This window comes from Uloborus diversus, chromosome 9, assembly GCF_026930045.1.
Source record: "Uloborus diversus isolate 005 chromosome 9, Udiv.v.3.1, whole genome shotgun sequence".
NCBI lineage: Eukaryota > Metazoa > Arthropoda > Arachnida > Araneae > Uloboridae > Uloborus > Uloborus diversus.
In genome coordinates, this window is record NC_072739.1 from 67066837 (window position 1) to 67093028 (window position 26192).

At 34.3% G+C, this 26192-nt stretch overlaps 1 protein-coding gene across 1 annotated transcript in view; it reads right to left on the reverse strand.

Moving 5' to 3' along the window:
• LOC129230286 (putative extracellular sulfatase Sulf-1 homolog) overlaps positions 1-26192 on the reverse strand; it is a 55832-nt gene that overhangs the window by 22125 nt on the left and 7515 nt on the right. Inside the window, 8 exon segments of the mRNA XM_054864685.1 lie at positions 7058-7182; positions 7530-7743; positions 12957-13067; positions 13069-13096; positions 14446-14514; positions 17246-17374; positions 18688-18863; positions 19982-20132. Coding sequence (XP_054720660.1) covers positions 7058-7182; positions 7530-7743; positions 12957-13067; positions 13069-13096; positions 14446-14514; positions 17246-17374; positions 18688-18863; positions 19982-20132 — 1003 coding nt within the window.

Consider the following 26192-nt stretch of genomic DNA (forward strand, 5'->3'; position numbering starts at 1 on the left):
AGAAAATCCATCACACGATGGAAAGTTATTGTCATTCACCAACTGAAAAGCAGGTTATAGTTACAGCATTTGTTTGTTTCACCTCTTTCAGTCACCATTAGCCAGAGATTGCAGCACCTCCTAAAGCTAATCAGAATTGTGAGTTAATATTTATCATTTTTATTTTTAGTCACGATTAAAAAGCTTGTCCCTCTAACCAATGGGAAAGCAAGTATAATTTAAAAAAAAAAGCAAGTATAACTTTGCCGAATTAAAAGGGCAGAAGTTCTAATGGAACACAACTGACTACATCACCAGCACATTTTGTTCATATGCAGGCAAGGCTTAACCCAGAGGGGAATTACAAATCTGGACAACCTCCAAATGACACAAAATAGTACTTCAGAGGAATTATACAGTATACTCTCGATATCGGAAAGTCAAAGGGATGGTTAAAAAAAATTAAAGGTCTTAATTATAATAAAATAATATTCAAAAAATTAGTTACAATAACTAAAAATATGTGGAAACATGTAATGAAAATTGAAAAAAAGTCTTAATACAATAACAAAAATTTTTATTTTTAAAATGAGCCAAAAATAGTAGATAAAAAAATAATAAAAAAGAACGCCCTAGTGAGGTAGCAAAATGTAGTGATTTAGCTTGACTAAACTTATGAAAGATTGGGATTACCAAAACTGCAGAACGGTTTCAAACAAGTTTCGAGCACCCCGGAACAAAAGAAGTTGCATAAAGAATTACACCATTGTCTCTAAAGTGGTTTTCTGTTCATCTCCCCTTTTTACAGAGGGTAAATTAAAGTCAAAAGGCTCAACAAAATGATGTGAGAAGGGGGCGAAAAGATTTAAGTAGATTTTTTAGGCTTCTCAGGACTTACATGTTCCGACACCTCTGGGCTCTAGAATGAAAGGGACAGTAGATAAGCTTCTTCGAGTGATTCCTAAACCCTGAAATTATGAAGGGTGTGAGACATTTTTGGAAACATTCCTCAATTTTCTTCTAGACAATAAACTGGTTTTTCTGAGAAAATTAATTCCAAACAAATTGTATTTGACTTTGAAAAATATTCGACATAACTAGGTTTTGATCAAAAATTCTTTGACATAAGAATGAAAAATAACTTTAAATAAATATGCAAAATCAAGGGGGAAAAATAATTTTTTGTCATATCAAAGTTTTTGAAATATCGAAGTTTGAGATATCGAGAGTATACTGTATTAACAGCCTTACTTATCCTGATACACTTCCAATACAGGATCCTCTCTGAAAAACCTTTCTGAGTACAATATTGTGTACTGGTTGTTCCATTATTTGTACATGGAAATCTTACATTAGATTGTAGACTAATGTGCAATTTGGGTCAGTGTATTTGAGAGAATTGACTACATAAATTCACCATAGTTAAATAGAATGGTAAATGTACATCAATTTTTGCACAAGAAAACAAATGGAATATACACTATATTATAGAATGAAAGAAGAACTTAAATAAATTTTGGCTAAGAACACATCTACATAAGCTTTAAAAAAAATAAAAATAGAGTTTATTTTATAATAATATTACTTAAAGTAAAATGATTTAATTATTTATATCAAACGATTACTATGGTAGTGTTAGAAAATTCAAAATTTTAGGTTTGCATCAATTAAGTACACTCCATAAAAATAAACGGTTTCCTTACCATCCATAGGCGGTTCGTAAGGGGAGGGGCGTAATTGCTCCCTTACTTTCAAAAGCAAAGGGGCTTTCCCCTTTACTTTTGAATTTTTCAAAGTTCAAAATTAACATTTGATCAATAAATGATAAAATTGATTAATTCACATGTTTAAAGATTGAAGAATTGACTTAATAAGTGTGTATATTTTTAATTTTTCTCACATTATTATTTCATAAAAATAAAAAATGAAGCTTAAACTGGAAGGAAGGAGTATATCCCCACGATTTTCAAGGTCGTGTCCTGAATGCTTTCGAGAAGGTCAATTAATTAATAATGGCCTTAAAATAAATTGTGCAGTTCCAAAATAAAAAGTCAGCTTAAAAGGTGCCCCCTACCTAACCCCCTCCCTCTCAGTATTCCTTTGACCCCTCCAGGGATAGAAGTGACATTTGCCAACAAAAATATAGGAAAATATAGGATTTTTTTTGCAAACAATATAGGAATTTTTCGAAATAATATAGGAACATTTTGAAAATAAAAAAAAGAGGACATACAGGAATTTTTATAACAAGGCAGGCCAGTAGGACATTTTTTTTTAAATGCAATACAGTCGAACCTGTCTATCTCGAATTTTACGGCACATAAGAAAAATTCGAGATATGGAGGCTTCGAGATACAGAAGTTTTGAAAAAAGTTCTAAAAATAAGTAATTGGAGCAATGACTCGAAAGTAAAACTTTGGGAGCAATTTTACTAATCAACAATGTCCCCTTCCTCTCAGTTTCAGAATGGATTTAATTGCTGGAAAACTTGCTTTTTGTACATAAAGTTTTAATTCTGGAGGATTATGTGACTGCTAATATTAAGAAAAGTGCTTTCTGTCTCCAAATTCAAGTCAATAAAGATTGTTGTGGATGGAATTCAAGAAAGACACTTAAGTCGAAATTCGAGTTATGCAGGTTTTCAGAAAATTTCATTCAAGACAAACATGGGGGAAAACATTGAATTAATACTTTATGTGCAGGGAAAATGAAAAACTTCGACACAGAGAGGTTTTCGAGATAGGCAGGTTTGAGATAAACAGGTTCGACTGCACTACTATTTGATTAAAAACATGTAATAACACTACCTGACATAAGTGCAATACATACGCATAAATAAGTCTAAAAATACAATTCTGCTTTGTTCTTAGAATTTTAAGCACTTAAGCATCTTGTCTGATTCCATCCCGTGAATGACCAAATATGGCGACTATGTTTCACACGTAGCTGCTGGTCCAATAGCTTTCCGGTTGGAAAAAAAATGATAGCTCCAGATTTACCCTATTATGTTGTTTGTATATTTATTTTGTGAATGGGGCCACAAAGCGGACCCAATTTGTGTCTGGAACGACCCCAAAGTGTGCATGTCTTTCCGACTTCCTCAATTCTTTTAAAATCGAGAACAGCTTTGCGTATTCTTTTTGAAAACTTGGCTGTGCGGCCTCTTCGGAGGCATTATTATTAAAATGAACGTTTAGTTGATACGCGAACTGCAGCACCTACATTCCACACAATTAAAACCAAAACAATCGAAGTTGAGATGAGCAATAGTTGCAACCGTAGCCAAACGCAAAGTTCCGAAAAAAGAAAAAAATCGTGCGTGTGGAGACCTGAAACGGTAAGTGGCCGGAGAGCCCTTCCTAGAATGACATCATCAAAACCTACACAGCCCATGCGCCCATCATGATCGCCCAAGTTCATCGACGCCGAGTTCGAAAGTGAAGTTTTGAGGACTTGCGCAGGAGCTTCATGGGCTCAGAATTGAGCTGCAGAGACGAGCTAAAGTCAAACGCTGCTCCACTCAGGAAGAAACACGGTACAGGGCACTCAACACATTTTAGCTTTAGAAAAGGAAGGAGACCATTTTCAATTAAAAAGAGGACTAAAGAGGACCAGTTAGGAATAAAAAGATGACCTTGGGAGGACCATTCATTTGATTTCAAGGAAGCACCAAAAGGCAAATTAGCTGCCTGCTGCTAAATCCATGAAGATAATTTGTTAATTAACCATAATACTGAGATTTTTAATGATACAATTCCTTTATCTTCTGCACAACTGTTCTTTTTATCCATTGAATAATAATATTATTTACACAAACATTTGGATGGGGGGGGGGGGGGTTGCTGGTAGTCCTACAGAAGGACAGATGAAGCTATGCTTCATCTTTCCTTAGTTTAAAATTATTTTTGTGTTTTTCTGTCTTGTAATGCTTCTTAATAGCAATACAGTATGCGATTTTCCTAAAAATGTCTGAAATGCTAAATCACAAAGGGAAGCAGATCACATGAGGCTTAATTTTGCAATTTTCATATTCAAAGTATATTTTCAAGAATCATAAAGCTTACATTAAAAAATTACTCCATGATTGCAGGGCCATGAGTGCTTTGAACTTTTATGGGGGGGAACAAATCCCCCCTTAGCAGGCATCATGCCGCCTGCCTTGTCTAGTGGTCAGAGAAGTCTGACTGCGACAGGAAGGTCCGGGTTCGAATCCCGGCTCGGGCATGGACGTACTTTCTTTTGTCCTTTCTTTGTGTGAATCTAATGTTATGCTGTGAATAATTGCCTACCCTATAAACTGGTCCTTATGACATGTGTGTACTGTGGAAGTCGGACTTCACACCAAATGACAGTGCGGTTGGAAAAATGAAGCAGCGCACCCCAAATTGCCAGCCTAGCTGGCACATGAGAACAACAGCAGGCATCATGACAATGAAATGATGTACACAAATTCAACTTGATGAAATTACATACTTCAACTTTGTTTCATATACAAATGCTACTTTAAAATGCTAAGTACTCAATTATTTAAATTTAATATCCCCCCCCCCCACACAAAAAAACAGTAATAAACGAAAATAAGCAAAGAATAATCAAAATTAAGTTTGAAAAACTAAATAAACTCGAATTAAACACAAAAATTATTATTTTTTTTAGTTATTTAAATAAAAATTAAAACGTATCATGTCAAAATAACTTCTGTCATAAATATAAAAATATTTATAAGATGCAAAACTATTGAAAGCTCACAGAAGCATATTTTCACGAACCAAGTTCAATGTTGGCATGTTTCCCATAAAACATTTATTTTCTACTAAATTAAACATAAAACATGTTAATCAAAGGTGGCATATGGGAAAATAACATTCGATTGGGAAAAATATTTCAACATTTACATGATTCAAAAAGATTGAAATTTCAAACACAAAAAGCAATTTTCCATGAAGTCCGAGTAAGTTCAATGTTACCGTGGTTTCCACAATAATTCCTTCGTTAATTATTGAAATTAAATGAAAAATAAGCTAGTCTAAAGTAGCATATGTCAAAATAACTTCCAATTGTGGAAAACATCAAAATATTTATAAGATGCAAAAGGATTGAAATTTCAAACGCGAGATGCAATTTTCCGTGAAGTCCGAATAAGCTCAATGTTGTCATGGTTTCCAAATTTTTTCCTTCTTTAATTACCAAAATTAAACGAAAAATAAACTAAACTAAGGTAGCATATGTTAAAATAACTTCCAATTGTGGAACACATCAAAATATTTACAAGATGCAAAAGGATTGAAATTTCAAACGCGAGAAGCATTTTTCCGCTAAATCCGAGTAAGTTCAATGTTGCCATGGTTTCAAAAATAATTCCTTCATTAATTATTGAAATTAAAGGAAAAATAAGCTAAGCTGAGGTCATGTCAAAATCACTTTGGATTGTAAAAAGCATCAAAATATTAACAAGATGCAAAAGGATTGAAATTTCAAACGCGAGAAGCAATTTTCTGCGAAGTCCGAATAAGCTCAATGTTACCATGGTTTCCGAAGTAATTCCTTCGTCAATTATTGAAATTAAACGAAAAATTCGCTAAACTAACGTAGCATATGTCAAAATAACTTCCAATTGTGAAACACATCAAAATATTTACAAGATGCAAAAGGATTGAAATTTCAAACGCGAGAAGCATTTTTCCGCGAAATCCGAGTAAGTACAATGTTGCCATGGCTTCCAAAATAATTCCTCCGTTAATTATTGAAATTAAATGAAAAATAAGCTAATCTTTATCAGCATATGTCAAAATAACTTCCAATTGTCAAAAACATCAAAATGTTCACAAGATGCAAAAGGATTGAAATTTCAAACGCGAGATGCAATTTTCCGCGAAGTACAAATAAGTTCAATGTTGTCATGGTTTCCAAATTTTTCCCTTCTTTAATTACCAAAATTAAACGAAAAATAAACTAAACTAAGGTAGCATATGTTAAAATAACTTCCAATTGTGGAACACATCAAAATATTTACAAGATGCAAAAGGATTGAAATTTCAAACGCGAGAAGCATTTTTCCGCGAAATCCGAGTAAGTTCAATGTTGCCATAGTTTCCAAAATAATTCCTTCGTTAATTATTGAAATTAAACGAAAAATAAGCTAAGCTAAGGTCATGTCAAAATCACTTTGGATTGTAAAAACATCAAAATATTAACAAGATGCAAAGGGATTGAAACCTTAAACACGAAAGCAATTTTTCGCGATAAATCAAACCGAATATATATATGTTCAGAAAATTGCACTATTGAAACACAATCCAATGATTTTTGAAAGAATTCAAGCAATAAAGAAACTTTTCATACATTTTCAATTTTTTCAAGCACTAGAAAAAAAAAAAAGACCTTTTTTTTCCAATAACCTTTCAAGGTTTTTTTAATGGGCGTACGAACTTGGTTTAACACGCGCTGCGGCGGCGTGTTTGGGTGTACAGTAACTTTTAACGAAATCAAGCAATAAAGAAACTTTTCATACATTTTCAATTTTTTCAAGCACTAGAAAAAAAAAAGACCTTTTTTTTCCAATAACCTTTCAAGGTTTTTTTAATGGGCGTACGAACTTGGTTTAACACGCGCTGCGGCGGCGTGTTTGGGTGTACAGTAACTTTTAACCAAATGAAAAAACTTTTAAAATGTGATATTTAAGTAAAAACTATGTAAAAGCGGACTAATCAGACTGAAATGTTAAAAAGCGGTCTAAAGCGGACTTTACCATAAAAAACGAACTTTGGCGGGAAAAGCGGACCATTTGGGAGCCCTGTTTAGATAAAATGGCGTCTGCGCGTCGATCGCGGAAATGCAGTAGCAAAAAGTCGGGGGAAAAGTAAAAAAAAAAAGAAAAAGGAAGCGGAAACTGAAAATATAGGAAAATATAGGAATTATAGGAAAATAGGAACCTTTTTCAGAAATATAGGAAAATAGGAACGCTGCGATGCCTGCCCCTCCCCCCCATTTTTTTGGTGCACCAGCCGCCTATGCATAAGGCATATAAAATTTTATCACCCTATAACTTGCTCTATCATGGATGGAAAATGAAACTTACTTCTGTTCTTGTCCCAACAGTTGCATCTAATAACTGATAAAGTTGCTCAATGCCTTCAACATCAAATATTTCAGGCTCAGCAGCAAATCTTTTCCAACGTGAAGGAATGCCTGGGAATTTTGACTCTGAAGAAGAAAAAAGGATATAATTTTAAAAGTTATTAAAAAAAGGCAGCAATAAAGACTGTTACATAGCTTTTCTCCCCTATTTGAGCCATGAAGCAACATCTAAATATTTCTCTATGAATGCTCTTTCTAATTATTATCATTATTTAATGCTCAAGTTCATTAATTTGAACATACAAGCAAACCAAGCTCAACATGTTACTTCAAGTTTATGGTATAAATGTAAAATAAGATAATGAACAACAAAGAAAATACATTAATACTCTACTTCAAGGGGTGGGAGCGGTAAATTAAGAGTACAAGCTAATATTTTTTTCACAAAACGAAACATTTTGGCTGCCAATTACCTTTAGGAATAAGAAATTTGGTTCTTTCAACATGTTTCCGTTTCTTTGCTGGTAATTCCATCAGCACGTCGGGTCTCCTCTGTAGTTCTTCCATATTCCAATCCAGAAAATCATCATTGTCCCTATCAGGACATAAGCAGTTATCTGGATTAGAAAAATGGAGTCTGCACTTTTGAATTCTCCATCGATATCCATCATGAATGCATTCCCATTTCTGGAAGAAAAAAAACGAAAGCAATAATAACAATAAGCAATTTGTGATTGCTGAAAAATAAAAGTCAATATTTAAAAGAACACATAATACTTTCTTTAAAAAATTCTGTCCCTAGTCACACACCTGATACTTTTTTAAGAGTTGAGATACATTGTAAGTTTTCATAATTACTCTTCTAGAATGAGTGCTCCGGAATGGTGATTTTACAAATACAAATGTGACAACCAGCAACAGGCTCTGGGCCCAGCTAGACTGGTCCTAGTCAATTTACAATCTCCATTACCACCTCTTCTGGTAAGCTGTTCCAAGGTCCCACTACCCTGCTAAAATAATAAAATTTCCTAATATCCATGTTAGCCAGAGATTTAAATAGCTTAAAACAATCAATGACCCCTTGTCCTGTTTTCAGTGCTAAACTTCAGCCCTGTAACATCTTTCATTTTAATAAATTTAAACTACCGAATCATGTCCCCTCGGTCTCTTCCTTGCTCAAGACTACATTTTTAACCTTCTAAGCCTGGAATCATAGTCTAAATGAGAAAATCCATTTATTAGCCTTGTAGCCCGCCTTTGAACCCTTTCCAATACGTTAATATCTTTCTTAAGATAAGGAGACCAAAACTGAACAGCATACTCCATATCAGGTCTTACCAAACTTCTGTATAAGGGCAGAAGAACTTCTTTAGATTTGTTTGAAATAGATCTATTGATAAACCCAAGCATTTTAATGGCTTTGTTACTAGCTATGATGCACTGTTGGCTAAACTTTAAATCCTGACTTATTAAGAGGCCCAGATCAGTAACTTTTTCTGCCTGAGTAATGACAGAACCTTGCAAATAATAACTTGTACACTTATTTCCATGCCCTAAATGTAGCACTTGACATTTCACAACATTAACAGCCATACCCCATTTATCAGCCCACTCCGTAATATGATCTAGATCCTCTTGCAGCTGATTTGCTTGTTCTTCATTTTCTACACTCCCCATAACTTTGACATCATCAGCAAGCTTTCAAAGCTTGCTGATGACAGCTTTCAAAGATAGAACTTTTTGTTTGAGCAATCACAAATTGCTTATTTCTCACACTTGACCATAATGTTGAGTGGATGTTCCTTTGCATTAAAGCATTTAAAAATAAAATCAAACTCTTCTAGTTCAGGGGTATGTCTCTCCATCTGGGCGGTGGTCTCCATGTCACCCAGAATTGACTTCTTTTAACAAAAACAGGATCCAGCATACCACCCCTGGCATTAGTATGAATTTTGACTTATTGAATTAAAATTATGTTTTTCACAATTATGACAGCGAAAAGAGCCATTTGTAGAAACAAGATACACAACGAGTGGGGTCGCATTGCAATTCTTGATTGCAAAAATCATAATTTGAATACAAGATGTCAAAATGTAATGACAGGGGAAGATGTTAAATGTTGTGTGCTGGATGTTTTTCCGTTTGATGTGATTGCTATTCTACAGTTGTACTTTTGCCCTAAGGGAAAGTAACATTCAGAACACTGAATGGCTGATTGATTAGTTCTCTACTTTCATCGCCTAGCGGTACTGCTCTCATTCAGACGTGAACAGAACAATACTGTAGTGACCAGAGGATTCTCCAGTATGTGTAAACCACTGTACTATCCTACTACCAGTAAAACTGTATGCAGATGTGCAGTACTTGATTAGGGGCTATCCAAAATTGATGTCACATTTTTTTTTCACAACCAGTTTGAGCCTCCTACTCCGCTTTATTACAAGATGTCACACTCTACCTCAGCCCATCCCCTGCCCATGATGCTTAATCCCCTAAATACACTCAGTGGTCAAAAAATTAGACACTCCTGGAGCAAAAGAAACCAATCCGCCAGTGACATAGAGAGACGACGGCACGATGGAAATGTGATAGGGCATACACGCGGGAGGGGCTGAGGGGGCCTGGGCCTCTCCAAAATCTGAAAAACACTGAAATAAAGGTAGTTATTTTTGGTTTTATTTGCTTACAAACAATTTCCAAAATTTTAGCTAAAAAAAAAGAATAAATAAATATGATGGTGATAATAATCATAACACGTTAGATCAGAGATTTCCGAACTGGGTGCAGCGAAATATGCATGGTAACAATTATATATATATATAAAATTAGATTAGGATGCTGTGTGAAAACTCAAGTTCTTCAAAGGGTGCCGCGAATAGTTAAAAAGTTTGGAAACCCTACATTAGATGGCACCAAGCAATGGTGTTCAGAAGGTGTCAGGGGATCCGTATCCCTTAAGAAGAACTTGTTCTTAGGAAAACGAAGTTATTTTAACAAAAAGAAGAGCAAATAATGTTGGGGGGGGGGGGGAAATCTCAATTCTTTTAAAAAGAAATCTTTAAATAAAAATGTTTTTAACAGATGCAGTTTATTGCTGAGGAAAGTAAGTTCCCCTCTCTTTCTCTCCTCCCCCCCCCCCTCCCGCATTTTTTTTTCTTCCTAGTCAGTCTAAAAAGAAGGATCTTTAAAATGTTTCTCTAAATTTCATCCCCAGCAAGATATTTAAAATAAGTTTTAGTTGTTCGGTTGAAGTAATAAGAGTAATAATGGCAATTGATGCTCTAAAAACGCATTTATTTAGGCGTTCTTTGGACATTTCTGGTGTAGGATTCCCGAACCAACCCGTATTCACTAAGGTTGCTGCCAAAAATAGTCTGAAATTGTGCCTTAAGATTTCAATTTTAAAAAGTTTCGGAGGAAGATCCCTAAAACCGCTGCTTATCTCTAAAAATCTCCAATGATGACCTGAAATTGCGTTTTGCCTTTCAGGGGAGGATTCTCGAACTATTCCTTTCCAAAGATTGCCTAATGTTGGGAAAAAATCTGAATTACTTTTGAAAAGAACTTTAAAATAAAAATTTCAAAAGTTACTGACTATTGATCAGGTAATTACGCGCAACACCTCCTATTTCTTTTACCCTTTCCGCCCCATTTTTTTTTCTTTTTCCTTGTTGGTCTAAAAATAAAAAAGTCTTCACTGCTCCCATATGAAATCTGAAAATTAAAAGTTTACAATTTCGAAAAATTTAAGGTAGAGAGTGTTTAAATCCCTTCATCCAGTATTATTCAATATCTCTTCAGAACTTCGTCTTTCAGGACTTTAAATTTCAAAATAGTTTTGGGAGAGAGCCCCAGAACCGCCCTGCCCGTAAAATAATCGAAAATAGTCTGAAACTGCGTTTTTAGAACTTCAATTTCGAAAAATTGGACGTAGGGGTGATGGAATTCGCTCTTTTTTTTTAAAAAAAAATCATTCGGGGACAACTTCAAAAAGTCCCATTCCTCTCATTACACTAACGTCATCAAATATAGCCTATAATGGCGTTTTTAAAAATTTCAAGTCCTCCCTGGAGCGAGAATTTCTTAAGAGTTCCCTCCTAAAACTATTTTTGGGTTGCTCCACTGTATGACAGTATGAAGTCCTTTCCCCGCATCTATAAAAGTAAAATGAGAAGATCAGGGCACTGTTACTCTCCCCTCAAAAAAAATTGAAATTACAAAAAAAAAAAGGGGGGGGGGGGGAGCAAATCCTGGTTGTTTGGGCCCTCTCCAAAATGAAAACATATATACGCCAGTGGAAAGGTCGGTATATAAGTAACATCTAGCTTCAGACTACATAGTTAGTATGAAACTTTTGAACACAATGGGTAAGACAAAAGATTTAAATGAGTTTGAAAGAGGTATGATCGTCGGTGCGAGAAGAGTCGGTGCCAGCATTTCGGAAATGTCCTCGCTTTTAGGATTTTCACATGCAACAATATCTCAGGGGTTCCTAGAGTGGCAATTAAGCCCAAACACTTCCAGCGCTAAGGACAATTCAAGTCGCAAAAAGCTGGTGGATGGTAGAGGTGAAATACTAGTGGCACGCATCGTCCACAGCAAACGAAGGGCAACAACACGGCAAATTACAGCGACATTCAACGCAGGTGCATGGCAAAACATATCCCAAAGTAAAACACGACGTAGTTGCAAGGAATGCTTTTGAAGCCGGAGACCTGCACGAGTGCCCTTGGTTTCACAGACCAACCGGAAGCGACGCCACCTGTGGGCCCAGAAAAGCCGAAATTGGTCATTTGAGGATTGCATAAGGTAGCTTGATCCGATGGATCCCATTTCCTGCAGGATCATGCAGATGACAGGATCAGAATATGTTGTAAACAGCAAATTCATGGCCTCCTCCTGCCAAATGACAAGTCTTTAGGCTGGTGACACTGGAATTATGGTGTGGAGAATGTTTTCTTGGTCTACACTGGGTCCTTTGATATCTGTGGGCACATCTATGAACAGCACTGAGTACCTCTGCATAGTTGTTGATCATGTGCACTCATTTATGGCTATAATGTTCCCTCACAGGGATGGTAGCTTTCAGCATGCCAATGTTCTCGAGCGGTCTCCCAATGGTTTGAAGAACATCAATCAAAGGTTCAACTGCTTCTCTGGCCTGCTCAGTCCCCTGATTTAAATCCTACAGATTATTTGTGGCACAAAGTCGAAAGAACAGTTCAAAGCTTGGAAATGCAACCATCCACTCTGACGGAACTGTGATCAGCAATTATGACGGCATGGGTTGACATTCCTTCGCAGCGGTATCAGCAACTTGTGGAGTCCATGCCATGAAGAATAGCGGCTGTTATCAAAGCTAAAGATGGACCTACACGTTATTAGGTGGGTGTCTCTAATTTTTTGGCCACTGAGTGTATATTGCATAAATATATCATTGTATAAAAATATTTTTATTTCAACAAAAATGTGCGACGTGACACTTCCTCTCTTCCGTCTTGTCACAAACTCACAATTTTATGAACATTCCTCCCCTCTCAAAACATGACCTCATTCCCAGACAACCTGAGCTGCCATGGTTGATGCCCTTGTGGTCCAGGGTTTCATGTTTTCTGCGTGGTTTTCAACTCAGTTAAAATTTGATACTCTCTCATATCATGAAGTTCAGGGTATAAAGCATAAAGAATGTATTGTTAATAAAGCATTCAGAAAGCTTGGCTAATCATTTAAGGAAGAGATATTAGTTGCAGAGGACCTAGATTGACTCATTCATCAGTTAAATAACAGATTGAAAGTTCCTTTTTTTTTAAACATAGGATGAATGCAGTTAGTTAAACTTTCAAAGTTGATTAAAGCATCTGTAATTAAAGTTTAAAAAGTAAACTAACAAGTAAACAAACCTGATACAGTTTGCATGGAGAAGAATAATGAGCTTTCTTGCATTCAACAGCAAGTCTTTGATCTTTTGTAAGCTTGGGCAGCACTGGGGACAAACTTGGATACATATTCTTTGCATTTTTTTCGCTGACTATTAACTATTCTGTAAAAAAAAGATTATGTAGAGTCTGAAAGCAGTGAAACTATATTCGACTGAATACCACACTGTCATTCCTCATTACAGTGGACTCCCGATTATCCGCAGAAAAGGGTGGCACACTAACCGTGGATAGTCTGCAAATTAGGTAAAAGCGATGCTAGTGCATACAATAGTTTTAAAAGATCAATAAGACTTGCATACATGTAAACAAAAGCTGAAAAGATAACAGGGTATGAAAATGCATGTAAAAGCTAAAAAAAGATCACTCTTATTACAACCGAATTGCACACATACGCGAGCGAATAGTGCAAGCAGAGTAACTGCAACATATAAAGCTAGGTAACACAAAAAAAATGAAAGAAGTTGGATTCTACAAGACTGATCTGCTCATTCTTTTCGCACCTTAATGTAGACCAGGATCAGGAAGTAGAGCAGATCTAAAAATCAGAAAGTAGAGCAGATCTAAAAACTAGAAAGTAGTGTAGATTTAAAGCAGTGAGTAGTGTAGATATAAAAATCAGGTTTTAACTAGTTGAGTTTCTGGGACCTAGAAAGGTTTTATGTCATTGGATGGAAGCAAGAAGAAAGAAATCAGAATGTCTAAATATAGAGTTTGTAAATAAGTTAATGCATGGTGTGCATTTTTCTGCATTAAGTTTTTCATCAAAGAATTTGTTTTTTTCTTTCGAAAGTGTGAAAGGCCGCAGATAATCCACTCACGGACAATTGGGAGTTTATTACACTTTCAAACCTTTACGTTTAATTTCAACCACACATAATATTTAATTATTTTTTGAAATGAAGTTCAAGATTTTCAAATGTAAAAAACACAGAATAAAAATTTGTAAAATTAGTTGTTTTAAGGTCATCATATACATACTATTGTGGTGTTGTTATTATTAAGAAATTATTGCTAAAAACCAACTTAATGCCATTGCTAAGATAAACTAGGCTATCATTTCTCAACATTATAAGGATTCTTAAAACTGTTTGGATTTTAACATTTAAAATCTATTTTTTACATTTACTTAAAATTTACTATTCAAAAAGAATATCTATGATAAACTTTAAATAAGTTTTAACATGGAAAACAGATTACCCAATACATATTTTTTAAACTAGCAGCATGTTTAACACTGATGTATTTTGCCAAAACCATCTAAAGCACCAGACATGGAATATGTTACTGACATAGACTAATGATGCTGTTCTCGTTGCTTGAAAGGATAAAATTCAATAAAGTTTTACTTTTTCCAGAAAAAAAAACCACTATGTAATTATGCAAATTTTACAAGAAATATGCAAAACTGTTTAATATTAAACACTTTTAAAAAAATGCAAATTTGGCTTACCCTCTTTCAATAAGAAAAGTGTCTCGCCAAGATCTCTTTCGCTTCACTTCTGTGTGGCGGTGACCTGAGCTACGAAGAAGAAATTATTAGAAGCTCATAAGAGTATTTTCCAATACGTTTATGCAGAAATAAATTAAAATAAGCAAGTTTTATACTAGAAAAAACTCAAACTTAAAATGCAGAACATTAACTAAAAAGTGCAGAAGTACCTTAAGATTTGAATTTACAACTATTTTATTTTGACATTCTCATTACAAAACACATGATTATGAATTTAGATATTACAAAAACAAAACATAGATGTGTATATATATAATTATTTATACCACCATAGTTGTTAAAAACAGATAATTTTACAATTTGATCATCTTTCACAAAACGTTACATTAATTTTATGCAACACAAAATAATAAATAGTAAATACGAGTTAATAAAATAAATTTCATTTATTTTTTGTGTTTGAAGAAGCAGTGATTGATTGCACTTCATTGCTTTCTTTAAAAAAACTTTTGAATTATGTGCTTTATTTACAAGGTTTTTTTCTGAAGTACAAATGGTTCGACAATACGAAAATGCAGAACAATCGATCATCCGAGGAAAATAGGGACTAAATGTGCAGGGGTTGGCAGTTCTGGCTTTACAATAACTCAACATAAATATTACCTTTTTTGCAATGTTGCACATGGAAAAAAACATTAGTGTAAAAAACGACTTATTTTCAGCCTCATGTTTTCACTCAATTTTTGACAGCAATGCTTTTTCTGATGTTAGCAGGTCAGACAAGAGGCCATGTCAGCCTAGTCGGAAACAAGCCTGATTCGGAATCAAAGTAGTATAAGTTTTTCAGCTTTTGTAGGGGGAGGGAGCTCTGCAACCGAACTGACAAGGGACCTACCTAACTAATTGCCTTAGAGTTTGGTGGCCTAGGATATTAGGTGAATTAAGCTTTCATAATACAATGCACCTGATTATCCAGTTAAAAGTAAGATATTCTAATATTTCCAAGAATAATTTCGAAAAGTGTTCCTTTTATCTATTTTTTTTACATTTGAAAAAGTAAAGCAAAATTTCTTTCATGTTACACAAGTTTGTTTACATGCCTGATTCTAAAACCGAAAAAAAACCCCTAGCATCACACAAAAACAAAAAAACAAAAAAAAAAAAAAAGATTTCTAAAAGTAAAATGACAATTTTCTAGACTGTTATACTATATTAATTTGGTCTATTTTAAATGTATTTAATATTTTGGTAACATCGTAGCATCAGGATATGGAAAATTCTCGATATTCGATTTGTGATTTGCAATTGGGATGAGGTTAATTAACAGTTTACTTGTTAATCCAATACAGCATTTACTTTATATAGTTTTATGTAGTTGGTATTCTACTTTTAGAAGAAAAACATGGAACAAATCAAAAATCCTCATTAAGTTGATCTTCAAGTTTCAGAGAAAAACTGGAAACATTTCAAAATTTGCAAGCATTGCAAAGTAAAATGTAGATTATGACATAGAAATGAACAATAAATGAAAGTCAAAAGGTATCAAGCAAAAACCATCACAAAAGAAAAACTACAGACACTTTGATATACAAATACAAATGTGACGACCAGCAACAGGCTCTGGGCCCAGCTAGGCTGGTCCTAGTCAGTTTATAAGTCCCCAATGAAGATCAATGGCCCTCTTAAAGCTATCCACCCCCTTGCTCATGACCACCTCTTCCGGTAAGCAGTTCCAAGTGCCCACGACCCTACTAAAGAAGTTTCTCCTAATTTCCAGGCCAGCTTGAGATTTGAATAGCTTAGAACCAATGTCCCCTTGTCTTGCTTTCCGTGAGAAAATTTAACCCGTTAACATCTTTTATTTTGATGAATTTAAACAACTGAATTATGTCCCCTCTGGCTCTCTTTTGCTCCAGGCTATACATATCAAGCCTATTAAGTTTGTTATGATAGTCTAAATCTGAAAGTCCTCTTAAGCAGTAATAAGTTTTGTAGCAATTAAACCAGTAAATAAAGTCTTTCTAAAAAGTAAGCCTGGGGAAGAGCAGGTTTTTACAACCAACAGAAGCATAACAACATAATTAAGCTGATTGGGAACTACCATCAGGGCATGAAAGGTGCATCATTGCTGCGAAAAACAGAAAATGGAATCTATTTAGGTAAAGGAACTGAGAAGAGTGTTTGAAATATTCAGTCTTATTTTAACAAAGCACAAGTCCATCTTTTTTGATCACTGATCATGTTTTATGGTAGCCACAGGTTTATTGCTAATTAACTCTCGAAAGGATATTTTAGCCTAGAAACTTTTTTGGAATCTTTAAAAACAGGTAATGCTCATTATACACTTAAATGTTGAGGAGGAAAAGCAATCATAATATGAAGAATAAAATACTTTTTTTTTAAAAAAGGAGACATATTTTTCAGCAAATATTTTCCTGTGACACAGTATCGACTGGTGTTATATTGGGGTGGCATCTTAACAGATTGATTACATAAAAATTCTTATACAGAAAATTTGTTTAAACACAATTATGAATGCAGTACAAGATTGGTGCTTTGAAGGGTAGGTACTAAATCAAGGTTTGACAGTATGAACAAACTAAGAGACTAAAGTGCATAGGTGAAATCAAACTAAAATATTGATGTCGTTTAGTTGAATTTAAACAGACACTAAAAATGGGCTGTAATTTATTTTTAGTAAGAGGATTTTCAAAAAAAATTACAAAATAGCAGTAAAAAATGAGTTTTTCAAATTATCTATGCTCCGGTATTACTTGAAAAGAAACCCTAATTGCCGTACCTTGCCCAAGCATCCGCATCCTTCAAGAGAGAGAGCACTGATCGCCCATCAATGTGGTCAGGCACATCAACCCCAGCAATGTCAAGAAAAGTTGGGGCCAAGTCTATGTTCAGCACAATATCTTGAATTCTGAAACAAGTTTCAAGAAATAAAAAACATGTATATTGTTGTGAATCGTCAAATGTTCAGTTCATATGAGTAAAACAGAAAAAATCAATAATTTTATCACTCAAAAAGAATTTAAATCATGCAGCTTAGAATTTAAAGTGGAATTGAATAGACAAATAAGTAAAACTACTTTTTTAAGGTCTGAACTGCAGTTATGACATTACAATATTGCATGTTTATCAGAACCCTTGCAGTATATCTAAAGACTTAATAAAACTTTATTTAACTCAGAATGCAGTGTGTCAAATTACATTGATTTGTTCCTGTAAACATAAAAACAACAAATTTTAAAATTCTAAACAAACCTTACATTTTTGGACTAATTGTTATACTACATGTATACATTAATAGATTCCTCCCTTCCGTAGCAGTAGTTATAAGAGAAGGGAAATGAAATTCATACAAATCAAAATGTAGTACACATAGATCTGTGCAGAATTTTAACCCATCAACACCCTCCAAATATATAAATTTAGCTACTTTAGATTGGTGATGGTTTCAAAACTTCATCTGTAGAATATTTTCAATCAGTGCTTACAACAATAATTATTTTGAAATAAACTACATTCATTTCTTAAGATTGCTACATGCAACCTCATAGTATTAACGAGGTTTATCACTATGGTCGGATTTCTAGCAAAATGCAAAAGTACACTCTAAGTTACGAAAATGAAGCAAGGCTTTTTTGCCATTTTGTTCAGATAAAAAAAGGGGGAAAAAGCATGATTGAAAGAGCTTGTGATATTCAGCTTCATCTTTTTTTAAATCTTAGTTTTGAGGCTTAAATTACTAATAAGTGCATCAATAGTTAGTTCTAATGGGCATTATCTCTTCCAAAAAATACAAAATTCTAAGTTTTTTAAATTTTAAATTTTATTTAGAATTTGATTTCTAATTGTAGATGGTATGCATTGAGGCATTTAGAAAGAAGTACCTTCCCCATAATTAGCATTATGGGAAGGTATTCATTAACTTAGGACATTTTAGTATTATTTTAGCCATAGCTTTTTTCCTAATTTTAGCTTTTTTATTAAAACACTTTTGAACTCAGCTTAAACCCTGGTAGTATTAACAAAAGCACAACATCATTGACACTGCCTATCACAAATAAAGCAATATAGCTAGCAATGAATACATATTTTTAGTAGTGATACTTTTTTGTAAATTTTAAATTATTTTATGAATTTCCCAAAAAAGAATAGAACATAATTTGAGCATAGCACTTATAGCTAAAAAGAAAAAAAAAATCACGAAACAATTCAGATTTTACCTACCTAACACCTCTGGGTACTCTAGGTCCACGAACGAAGAAAGGAACTCTAACATCAAACTCAAAAGGCATAGATTTGCCTTTCACTAGTCCAAACTGTCCTAAATGGTAGCCATGATCAGAAGTGTAAAATATGTAGGTATTCTCTAGTTCACCAAGCAGTCTCAATTCCCTATACAACTAGAAAAAGTTTGCCACTTTAGAATTCAAGAGGAATCAAAACAAGAAATATGCTGCCTTCCAATAAAAATGATCTTCATATCAGTTTTTGTCTTGTTCTTTTTTAATGATAGAATTTTTACAAATTAATTGGTATTTTGATGAATCATTAAATTTATAATGCATAAAATTTAAGAATTCTTTTAGAACAAGTTTTAGCTGAACAAATTGAGTTATTAAAGGAAGACAGGAATTATTAAAAGGTATAAAAACATTGCAAAATGCTGCTAAATTTTTATCATAATATGTAAATATTTATTGTTCCACGAAACATTCAATTATTTTCTTTCGTTCCCTAAGAATATAGTGAATTTCATCAATTTGAATCTAAAAGAAAATTAAATGTGAATCTATGGCAAATATAATATTAAGATCACATAGCTCTTTTGAACAGATCTAAATCTTGATACAATGTAAATTGTTGAAATTAGTGCATCATAATACATTAAAATTAATGCATAATCTGTTATAAAGAACAGAAACAATCTGACCCACTTTAGTAATCACAAATACTATTTTGAGATACATTTTATAAACAAGGATAAACTAGTTCTCTCAGATTCAATGAGAAGACATCTGCCTTTAGCTTGATTAATGACTATTCCAGACTGATGACTCCTCAACAGGAATGAAACTGCAGTCTCTGTATATCATAACCGGGCTGTCGGTATATTGCATGTAGTTCTGCTTTATCCCTGGCTTAATGGCTACTGCTAAAAGGACTACTAGCACTGGATGTCATACAGTGACCAATTTTTATTTTATCAAGCTAACATCTTTGTAACTTTGGATTTATTAATATTTCAAATTGTTACCAAACAGAAACTGCTAAATAAACTTAATATTTTAACACAAATTAAATCTGCAACGTTCTATAAAGTATAACATAAGCTTCAAATATTTAGTGTACGATGACAACAAAGTTTTTGTAGATAAGTAGCTAATTTCTGGAAATGCAAATGACTGATATAAATTTAGGATATTTTGAAATTGATTTCCAGATTCAGGCATAAATATAACACATTGTATGGGACACACTTCCTCAATTCAAAGCTACATAAGGAAAAAGAAGTATTTACTTTTTCAACAGCATCATCAACAGACTGAAGTGTCTGCAATCGTTTTGTATGCAGAACATCTGTAAATTTGACATGAATTGGTTCCATTTTTCCTGTGTTCCTTAAAAGCCACTGCTTGTCAGGATTAGGAGCGAAATTCCAACTTGGAGTTCTACAAAGCAAAGAATTGCATGCAAAAGAACCATTTAGATATTTAGAGGCATATTTTAAGCATATCAATATTATTATTTAATCTTTATATCAATGACAACTTAAATCTATATCAATTTTGAAATTTTTATTGCATATACGTAGCATATGGCAGTTAACGTTGGAAAATATCAAGTACTTCATGTAGGTCATGAAAATAAGAATGCAAGCTCTTATTTACAGGACGAGTCATTAGCAGAACGAAAAAGGTACTGATCTGGGTGTCTTAATAAATCAGAACTTTAAGTTAAATCAACAGTGCAGCAAAGCAAGTAACAAAGCCAATAGAATGCTTGGGTTTTTCAATAGATCTGTTTCAAAAAATCCCGAGAAGCTTCTTCTGCTTTAACATAGGAGTTTAGCTTGACCTCATTTAGAGTATGCTGTTCAGTTTTGGTCTCCTTACCTCAAAAAAAAAAAAAAAAAAAACAATTTCCTCATTGGAGTGGGTTCAAAGGAATGCTATTGGGCTAGTAAGGGGACTTTCACATACAGATTATGATAGACTTAAAAGGGTTAATATGTATGGTCTTGAGCAAAGGAGAGCCAAAGGAGACACGCAGTAAACTCTTGATTATCCGTGAGTCAATCAACAATCAGGAACATTTATTTTTGTAGCAAAAAGGAAATAGGAATGGCATTTCTTTTCCTCGAAAAATTGTAAATTAAAATTCTTTTGTTTAACCTTTATTTATTTATATATTTATTTATGTATTGCGCTTTCTTCATCGTACGTACACTTGTTCTTTATTGATGTTAAGTTCTGTTGGGCAAAAATACAAATCATTTTTATTGTACTTTTTTTATTTTCACTTTGTATAGAAAGTATCATTAATCAATACAGTCGAATTTTTGAAAAGGAACAATTTTTACCTTACTAAGTCCCTCATTTTAGCCTTTTTTCAATTTATCTGCAATTTTTTTTATCTGCGACACTTGTGTCACTCAAATCCACATTTAATGGGGTCGTTTCCAAAATTTTAAAAGTATTTTTTTTCTGAAAGAACATGCTTAAAAACATAGGATCTAACCATTTTTTAAATAATTTGTTTAAGTTTAATATTTTCAAAAAGTACTTAAATCGGTGCGCTTTCATTGTTTACATTTCTTGCCGATGACATCACAAATGATGAAATGCCATTCAATGTTGCCATTCACAGAGCAAAATATTTAATTCACATCTTTACTGATGTGTATTGGCAACAATATGGTTGATAGCAAGCATAGAACACAATTTTAATTCACTTCTTGATTATCATAACGTGGAAACGCGGTACAAAATGCACCAAAGAGCATCATTTGTGACATCATCTAGACCACGCCTTGTTTGCAAAATCGGACATTTAAAAAAATTAATTAAAAAATAACTGTTGGGAAAATGAAAGAATTTTCTTCTTCCATGTTATTTTGTTTTTTTTTTTTTTTTTGCTTATTCTATCAATTTCAGTGACTAAAAGTACTACTTTTGACTGAAGGAAACAACCCCATTGGGAGTTGTATTTCAGTTGTTTAAATTTATCAAAATGAAGGATGTTAACGGATTAAATTTTTTCACAAATGGCAGAATAAGGGATCATTATTTTAAACTATTTAAATTTCTGGCTCATCAGGAAATTAGGAAAAAATTACTACTTCAGTAGGGCTGTAGTATTTGGAACAGCTTACCAGAACAGATCATAATGAGCAAGTTTTAAGAGGGCCATGGATCTTCATTGGAAAAGATAAATTGACTAAGACCAGCCTAGCTGGGCCCTGGCTGAGTAATTAGTTTCCAAAATCTGAGTGGGGTATAGGTGAGGGGGATTAGCTCTGCCGCCTCATAGTCCAAATGACAGGTCTGCACCCCCTTCCAAATTGATCTGGATACTGAAACGAACTTCATGTAAAGAATTCTCCATACAAAAATAGCTGTTTCTGATAATAAATCCGATAATGTACCAATGGAAAGTAGATATCTATTTCTATTATCTTTTTGTTTCAGACTTTTAATACCCGGTATTATAGGTGCATGCTGTGATATTTAACCAGGGATGCATACAAGGAGAGGGTCATGACCTCCTAAACTGTCAACAATGTTACCAATCCATCATTATTGTACATGATCATACATAATTTAAAGCCACCACACTGTCAGAGGAGTCTGAGAGTAATGGGGAGGTACTGGGTTCAAATCCCAGCTTGGGCAGTGATGTTCCTATCAATTTTTCTGAGGGTAAACTCCCAGTAATCCAATATGCACAATGTGTGTATGCGATCATATACATATGTCATAAGAAATTTTTGAAGCTTGAGGGTATACGCTATATGTCTACAAAACGTTTGAGAGTATACGGCATATATGGAGTATACCCTATGGGAACACCACTGGGCTCTGGCATGGACGCACTTTCTCTCTCCTGTCCTTGTCCTTTCTTTGTGTGGATGCCTTGTTATGCTGTGAATGGTTACCTAACCTTTAAAAGGATCCTTATGGCATGTGTGTACTGTGTAATGTAAGTTGTTGCATCTGGTAACATCCGATGAAGAGACTTATCAGGGACTCTGGGTTCGAGACTTTGGAGGGTTTTTGTTTTCATGTTGAATTGCTGTAAGCTGTACGTATTGTGTGCTTGTAATGTCTTATGTAACAAACCTATTTAAAGTACTTGTGAGCAGGGCCGGATTTAGGGGAGAGCAGGCGGGGCAACTGCCCCGGGGCCTCCACAACAAAGGGGAACCCACAATAAAATTTTTACAAAATATCTTAACTTTCACTGGTCGAAAATATCAGATAGATATGTACATATCAAAATATTTAGATATATATCAAAGTATCGGATATTTTTGAAAATATGATGATCGTTTCGAACCCTGATTAGGGGCCTCCACACTTCCAAATCCGTCCCTGCTTGTGAGTAACATTACATGGTGGCAGCGTTTTTTAAGCAACAATGGATCAAATACCTGCGCCTGAACAATTCCTTTTCGTCCTGACGACTGGCAGAAATGGAAAGATCGATTTGAGCGGTTTCAATCGGTGTCAGGTCTGACAACGAAAGACGAAGTAGAACAGATAAACAGTTTGGTTTATCTAATGGGCTCGCAAGTTGAAGATATTTTGTTATTGTTTGAAATAAGCGAAGAAAATATCAAAAAGGATGATTTTGTAAAAGAGAAATTTCAATCTTATTTTATTCCTACACGTAATGTTATATGCGAAAGATATAAGTTCTATATGAGAACACGAGATGAAGGCGAATTGGTAGAACAGTTTATCACGTTGTTATATGCATTAGTATCCTCATGTGAATTTCCTGCTGATTTTCATTCAGAAATGATTAGGGATAGAATTGTTTGCAGCATTCGCGATAAAAAAGATCTGAAAATCTACAACTAGATACAAAGCTTACTCTAGAAAAAGCAATTACAATAGACCGCCAAGCAGAGAAAATTAAGAATCAACAACACATTCTGAGTGATAACTCTACATCGTTTAAAGTGGCTAACAGAGTTGCTGTACCGCAGAATAAGAAATATAAACATAACACTCAATTTAAGAACTCGAAAGCTGCCGATTCATCTAACTCGGAAATGAAAATAAATGCATGTTTTTGGTGTGGTAAACCAAATAAACATACCAAATGAGACTGTCTGGCTGGCAAAGCTATCTGTAACCATTGCAAAAAAGTAGGGCACTATGCCAAAGTGTGTAAGGTAAAATTACGTGTAAATGAAAACGAAAAAACGCAGTCGGAGAGTTTGAATTTCATGTGTCACATAATGAACACTAACAATAAACGTAATCATCCGGGAAATCGTGGGAATGCTAAAATATTGCTGGAAAACACACCTTTGGAGTTCAAAATTGATATGGCGGCAGACGTGATGGTGGTTCCCAAAACTGTTTATGAAGAAAAATTACAATATATAAGATTAGAAAGTTCAAATAAAATTATCTGTGGTCCCGAAGGGGATAATTTGAACTTGGCTGGGATAATTCATGTTTAACTAAAGAACAAGAATTTTAGTTATGAAGATGATGCACATAAGGTCAATAATTTGCAGCACAAATTGTTAAGTTGTACAGCAAGTGAAAATCTAAATCTCATTCAACAAATTTTTAATTTGAAGTCAAAATTAGATCCCCTGCATGAATTTCCTAAACTATTTCAAGGAATTGGGAAAGTTGAAAAGCCGTACCGTATAAAGCTAAGGGGATGATGCTAAGCCTTACGCAGTTTCGGTACCACGCCGAGTTCCAGTAGCTCTGAGGGGTAAATTGAAAAAAACTATTGGATGAAATGACAAAAAATGAAATCATAGAACCATTTGTCTAAGCCACAGAATGGTGTGCGCCAATGGTGATTGTTCCAAAAAAAAATCGAAGTGATATAAGAATTTGTGTCGATTTACCTGTCTTGAATGGAAATACTGAAAGAGAATATTTTCCCATGGCCTCAGTCGACTATAGTTTGAATCAGTTTATAATGCTAAAGTGTTTAGTATCATAGATGCTAATGCGGATTTTTGGCAAGTTTCCAGATTCCGCAAAATTAACTACTTTTATTACGCCATTCGGAAGATTTAAGTTCAAGCATATGCCCTTTGGAATAAAATCAGCTCCCGAAGTGTTCCAAAAAAGAATTTGTGAAACTATTCGAGAAGGTCCTGGTGTAGTTGGTTTCATGGACGAACCTGTAATTTTTGGTGCAACCGAAGAGGAGCATAATCAACGACTACATGAAGTTCTTTTGAAACTCCAAGCTGCAGGGTGGACTTTAAATGCTGAAAAATGCCAGTTCGCAAAAGAATCTATTACTTTTCTTGGACATGTTATCTCGGGAAAGGGTATCAAACCTAATACAGGAAAAACAGAAGCTATTTCTAGAATTCCAACACCCAAGAACGTGACGGAACTAAAAAGATTCTTAGGGATGGCAAGATTTCTGAATAAATTTATACCAAAGTTTGAAGATGTTGTGAAACCTCTTTACGAGTTGTTAAAGAATGATGTAGCATGGATTTGGGGGCACTCTCAAATAATGGCGTTCGAAGAAATTAAAGAGAAACTGTTTCAAACTCCTGAATTAGCTTTATGTGATCCAACGAAAGAAACATTCATTTCAGCAGATGCATCGTCCTACGGTCTTGGTTCAGTTCTTTGTCAGAAAGACAATGGTAATTTACGTCCAGTTTTCTATGCATCTAGAACATTGTCCAACACAGAGAAGAGATACTCACAGATAGAAAAAGAAGCATTTGCTATCGTGTGGGCCTGTGAAAGATTCCATGATTTCATTATGGGGTTGGAAGTTCACATTGAAACAGATCATAAGCCTCTTGTGCTCATTATGATGTCTAAACCATTAGATAATTTAACTCCTAGGTTTCAGCATATGAAGTTACGAATGATGCAGTACTCTTATACCATCAATTACACTCCAGGGAAGAAACTCATCATTGCAGATACGTTGTCTCGGAGTACCTTACCAGAAAAAAGAAAGGAAGAATTAAGTACAGAAATAACTGCTTATGTGCAAATGGTTGTTGAAAATTTTCCATCATAAGACGGCAGATTGGCAGAAATATGGTCTTTACAGAGAGACGATCCGGTCTGCAAGTTCTTGATTAAATTTTCTAAAGATGGTTGGCCTGACAAGAATGAAGTACCTGAAGAATGTCTAAAATACTGGGCATATCGTCATTCAATCTCTGTTCAAAATGATTTGCTGATGAAAGATTCTAGAATTGTTATACCTCCAAAACTGCGTGAAGAAATTTTAAATAGGATACATGAATCTTGGAATAACAAAATGCAGAGCCAGAGCTCACGAGTCTGTTCGGTGGCCAGGTTTATCAACAAAAATTCAGAAACTCGTTTCAAAATGTCACAAGAGTATTCAACATCCAAGCCATTTCAAAGAACCCCTACTTTCATCAGCATTTCCAAATAGACCTTGGCAGACGGTTGGAGCTGATCTTCTCAAAGTAAGTGGTAGTTGGTATCTTATTATGGCAGATTACTACTCCAGATATATTGAAG